The sequence below is a fragment of the Morone saxatilis genome, unplaced genomic scaffold (assembly GCF_004916995.1).
Source record: "Morone saxatilis isolate NCDOM2014 unplaced genomic scaffold, NCSU_SB_2.0 Contig3, whole genome shotgun sequence".
Classification (NCBI taxonomy): Eukaryota; Metazoa; Chordata; class Actinopteri; family Moronidae; genus Morone; species Morone saxatilis.
Genome location: NW_023339873.1, coordinates 4,180,342 through 4,185,834, shown reverse-complemented (window position 1 = coordinate 4,185,834; position 5,493 = coordinate 4,180,342). Strand labels below are relative to the sequence as shown.

The 5,493-nt window shown below is 36.7% G+C and overlaps 1 protein-coding gene across 2 annotated transcripts in view; it reads left to right on the top strand.

Moving 5' to 3' along the window:
* marc1 (mitochondrial amidoxime reducing component 1) overlaps positions 1-3,766 on the top strand; it is a gene marked incomplete in the record, with an annotated part of 8,374 nt that extends 4,608 nt beyond the window's left edge. Inside the window, 5 exon segments of one of the 2 annotated variants that reach the window (XM_035674727.1) lie at positions 473-641; positions 1,098-1,238; positions 1,536-1,597; positions 1,789-1,860; positions 3,296-3,766. In XM_035674727.1, the coding sequence (XP_035530620.1) occupies positions 473-641; positions 1,098-1,238; positions 1,536-1,597; positions 1,789-1,860; positions 3,296-3,422 (571 nt within the window). 2 annotated transcript variants of the gene reach the window in all.
* Between the last annotated feature and the right edge of the window lie 1,727 nt (positions 3,767-5,493).

Sequence of the window (5,493 nt, the reverse complement as noted above, 5' to 3'; positions counted from 1 at the left end):
ACACAAACATGGGGAGGGGGAGGGATGTGCTGTTAATTTTCCTTGGTGGTGGAGTTTATTTATTTTTCAGAAACCTGCAGTTTGATTAACCAAAGTTAACAGGAGTCTGTTTTGACAGCTAGTCAGCTTTAAAAAATATAAAAAACACAGATAGTTAAGTTAGTTTTTTTTGGCAAACCTACAGTCCAACAGAGCCCAACATATTCAGTTTACAATCATATAAAACAGAGAAAAGCAGCAAATACTTACATCTGAGAAGCTGGAAAAATAATTAATAGTTAATTGATGATCAAAATAGTTTGAAATTAATTTTGCAGCTCCAACATCTGCTAATTTAGTCATCTAAGGACTTTATATCCTATTATCCCTAAGAGAGGCCTATAATAGATACCTCAGATATCACTGACACTTGTTTCAAAGGCTAAATATCTCATTTTAGTTATTTACTTTTGTTCAAACTCAATTTTTTGTGCTGCAGAGTGTTTGGAGCTGACATTCAGGGACGGGACTGCGGCGACGAAGCGTCTTGCTGGCTCACTCATTATCTGGGGGCAGAGAAAACCTTTCGCTTGGTGCACTTTGAACCCCAGATGAAGGCAAGGAGGCCAGTGGAGAGCGAGCCTCTATTTCCACAATACGACGTAAGACAGGCTGGAATCAGTTGCTTTTTATTCCCAGATTTTAAAGCTCTAAGACAAATATTGTTGATCTTTATTAGGGCTGCAGAATTAATCATAATATTAACGAGAAGAAGAGAAGCCCTGGCCTACAAATCTAGTTGTCCGTATTTAGGAAAACATGTTTTTTCTGCTCCAGACGCCAACAAATTTGACATCATCATGATTTTAATTGTTTTTTTCACTGAAAATTACATTTGTGATGCAAAAATTATCAATTGTGATTCATATCGCAATCACAAAATCTGTCAAAAATAATCACAATATGATATTTTTACCATATTGTGCAGCCCTATTCTTTATGTCAGCTCTAATTCTCTCTTAATTTGATTCCCAAAAAGTTTCACTACATTTATAAAACTGTATGTAACAGAAACAACCTGTTACATATGATGGTATGTTTGTCCATTCATCCAGCAGGTGGCCTACCCAGATGTTGGACCTGTGATGCTGCTGTCTGAGTCCTCCGTCAAGGATCTCAGCAGCAAGTTGGAGAACGATGTCACGGTGGAGCGTTTCCGCCCAAACATCGTCATTAGTGACTGTGAAGCATTCGAGGAGGTTTGTTATTCAGCTCATTTTCTCTGCTGATTCCTCTGTTTGGTTACATAAACAGAGAAAAACATATCAGACAGTGATGTAAAGATTAGATTAAAACCACAAAAAGTCTTAAAAATAACAGATTCTATGTGTCTCTACACCACAGCTCATGAGGTTTTGTTTTCTTTTTCCCTCCTGTTTGGGAAAAAAAGATCATTTGGTCCTTTACTTCTGACTAATTGCCTTGCCCTTTTCAGTGTGAGCAGCGTGGACTAATTTTATCTCCAACTCAAAAAACCAACTGCTTTGCTTTTTCAGGATTCATGGGAAGAGATCCAGATTGGCAGCGTGAGACTGCAGCGTGTAATGTCATGTGGACGGTAACACAGTTGATGCTTCACACACATTTTAATCAAGAGACAGAATCACTTTTTTAAGCAACAATGAATCCAGAGCTGCAGCGCAGTCACTGCTGCAGTACAAATTTTATTAAATCAATAATTTACTGTTTAACTGTAAGAGATTTAGGGTCAACAGGACCAAACTCACCTGTAGCTTTTGTTGTTTCCAGCTGCGTTTTCACTACAGTTGACCCTGAAACGGGTGTAATCACCAGAAAGGAGCCTCTGGAAACACTGAAAAGGTAAAGTTTTAACTCAATATTATTTAGGGATGTTATAAGAGGGTATATTCTACATTTTGGAGGTCATTTTGGTTTGTTGCTATATATTTTTTATTGATTGGGGGGTTAAAAAAAGAGCAAAGTCAATACAGAAACACAGTTTTTTTATTCCACACATTCTTCTTTCTTCTCAAAACCTGGTGCCCACATTACCCACAATGCAACTAATAGCTAGCTAATGAATCCTTGAGACTGAAGCAGAGATGAGATTACAGAAAGCTGGGGTTGATTGGTTGTCAAGAGGACCCCGAGTCAACTCATTTTTGTTTTTTAGCTGAGTCACTATAAACGGCGCGGCATTGGGAGGCTGTAAACTTTACAAATCGAGTCTCAGAATTACTACAAACCACAAAGCGCCCTAGTGCGGACTGTCTGAGAAGTCGGCTCAGCTTCTTTTTAACCAGACAGCGGTACACTGCGATTGGGTCTTAAGCTGACAGCGCTGCAGCAGAGACGGTCCGTGGTGCGGTGAGATTTTATAACTGAACCATGAGCAGTTTGCACGCTTGCACTTTCTCTGACTGTGATGTGAAAGGCATTAAAACATAAAATTACACATTAAACATTAAAGTATGAAACTCATTTACACTGCAGGAGTTCAGTGTGGTGCTGAACTGAAATAAAAAGGATTGAATAGTCGAATCTTGGTATTAAACAGCCAGATCCGATGAGACTCCGGTACAGCTTTTCAAACCTAACAGACCCTGACTCAAGTGACATCATTTGAGGTCATTTTTGCACCTCCTTCTGGAGACACAAAATGCGTTACTATAAAAAACTTAATACAACTTTACTGTAGTGTAGTTATACTTTCCAAGATCTGTAAACAGACAGTTCTCCTTTTAGGAGCCAATTTTCAATATAATAACCAGAGTTAGGGGGTTTTCTTATATTAACTATCTTTATAAATAGCTTATCTTTGTTCTGCATTAGTATTCAGCCACAGAGGCCAAAGTCCCTCTTAGCACCTCAGAAACAAAACCCTCTTATCTGTTACTGATGTGTACTGTATGTTGTTTGGTTTTAACTTGCTACAAAGCTGCCTGCCTGCCAGCATCAGCAGCAAACCTAAAAAAAAAAATATTATTTTATGCATACAAATGTTACAAATCCCCTCTGCAATGCAAAGCTTAAAATTGGTCTACTTTTATGACTGTTAGACACATTGAAGGATCTGATTGGACTATTATTTTAATTTATCTATACCTATTTCCCTTTTGTTTTGTCAGTAATTAAATAATAATTTTTAGTCAATCACATTGATCCAAGTGGACACTTTCCCTTAAGGAAGTCTTACTTTTATGAATCTTCAACATGAACTTGCAGTGGCATTTCTTCCTGTCTGATTTCACATCTAAATCCCTTTGAACTCTTTCTGATGACAATTCTTTCACAGCTATCGTCTGTGCAAACCATCCGAGAAGCACATCTATAAATCGTCTCCACTGTTTGGACAGCTGCACACTGTGAAGAAGACGGGCATCCTGCAGGTCGGCGACGTGGTGTACAAGATCAGCCGTTGATTGAAGGAGTCAGAGAAGGAAAAACATACCGAGAAACATTTCGTTACTTTTTTTGAAGGGGAAAGAAATCTTTGTTATCACTGTATAATCACTGTATCAGTCCACACTAAAGAAAGCATTGAGTGATTAACAGAGAGACCAATCCACTGAGATAACATACAGTTCACAATATAACATTTTTTCTAGTGCATTGTATTAATTGTCATGTCATTGGGCTACGTCTACGTCAGATGGGCTGTTGTGTAACACTAATGGTGCTGGAATTAAACACATTTCTAACAACTGCGCATTGAATTCACTGGTATTTAAATCCTGAACGCACATGCTGCTATTAAAGAGATCAATTACACTGCCTGAAGTCTTTGTAATATACTTTATGTGGGTAATTATTCCTGGAATGAACAAGGAAGAGAAACACTGCTGGGAAAACAAACCTCTGATAAAAATAGCAGAATATTTAAAATGTTATCTGTTTAATTGCTGATCTTTAATTCAGATTAATAAACTTTGCTCTTATCTTATGCTGTTGAGATTTGTATGGCATTATATTTTAAGGCATGTGTTTATAATTTTAAAAAGAAAAGCCTAATTTAAAAAAAATTAAATGTTTAAGTGACAACATAAATGAAAATTTTTTTATTTTGGACATTAATGTTTTACATCTTGCTGTCAGGAGTGAAAAAAATAGTCCGAAAGCTGATTGTATTTAGAAAAACGTACAAAGTTTTACCAGCAGAAGGTCAGTGGGGCGGTGACACTTGGACAGGACAAACACACTGAAGCATCAGATGAAAACAAAGATCAAACCTGTGACCTGTGCTGTCAGTTAATGTGCAATCTGTGCTTCCCTCTCAGTATTTTAAACCAGTAACTGAGTAAAGACACAATTCCCATTTTAACCAAAAATGTATTAAAGAGTCCCATGAGTGTGAATATTTTTAGCATTGGAGGTTCGTTGGGGCACAATTTTAGTTCCATACAGTGGCCAGTAGGGGGCGATAAGCCTTTACTCAACCACCACAAGAACCTGTAAAGGGGAGTAAAGTTATTTCTGGATATTTTTATATAAATAAAATTATTTGCTATTCATTAAAACGCTTTCAGTTCATTTCAGCTTTTTAGTTTTAAATAATTCATAGATTTGTATATTTCAGCAGTGAATTGATAACAAATATGTCAGCATGCGAAGCTTTATCATTAAAAATACAAAGAATATAAACGTACACAATCTTTAAACAGAGCAAAAACACCACTTTACTTCTGCTAAAAAACACGTATGTTGAATGAATTATGACATTTTTGAGGGGTGTTTGAACTAGTTGACGGTGGAGCTTCATAGGTCTTTATGTTTAATACATTTTTCTTTAGTTTCCCTTAAATGGTTCCAAAACTTCATCAATATTCCTCTTTGAGGTTTTCTTACAAAATGTGAAGCACAGTTAGAAGGCCATTTTGCACCATAATCCCTAATATATAGTAACAGAGGTTTGGGTTTTTTGCGGTCACTCCCAGATCATCATTTCTACACTGAGAGTAAGTTGTGGAAGGGTGCTACATTTCTCACAGAGCTGACAGAGGTCTTCACAAGTGAGAAAGAGCACTCTGGTTTCATCTTAATGTGGATCTGGTCAACCACTATGGAATAATAAAATATAGATTTCTCTTCTTATTCTGTCAACAGTCATGATATAATGTGTTTTTTTTTACTATAGAACAAGACAACAGCCATGATAGCGGCTCTCTGAAGCTGTTAACCATCTTAGTTTAGTGTCTTAGCATGCTAACATTTGCTAATTAGCAATAAACATAAAGTACAGCTAAGGTTGTTGGGAATGTCATTATTTCTTAAATGGAAAGTCAGAGTCTCCAAAGTTATTAGGATTCATCATCCGGGAACCACGAATGTCTGTACACAATATAGTGCCAATCCATTCAGTAGATGTTGATATATTTAACTTGAGAAATGAAAACTTGACTGTAAAGTGAATTTGAGGTGATACAGTAATGTGATGTACAGCGTGACGATGTGATGTGATGAACTATATACTGTAGTTTTGAATTATGGGGTTTA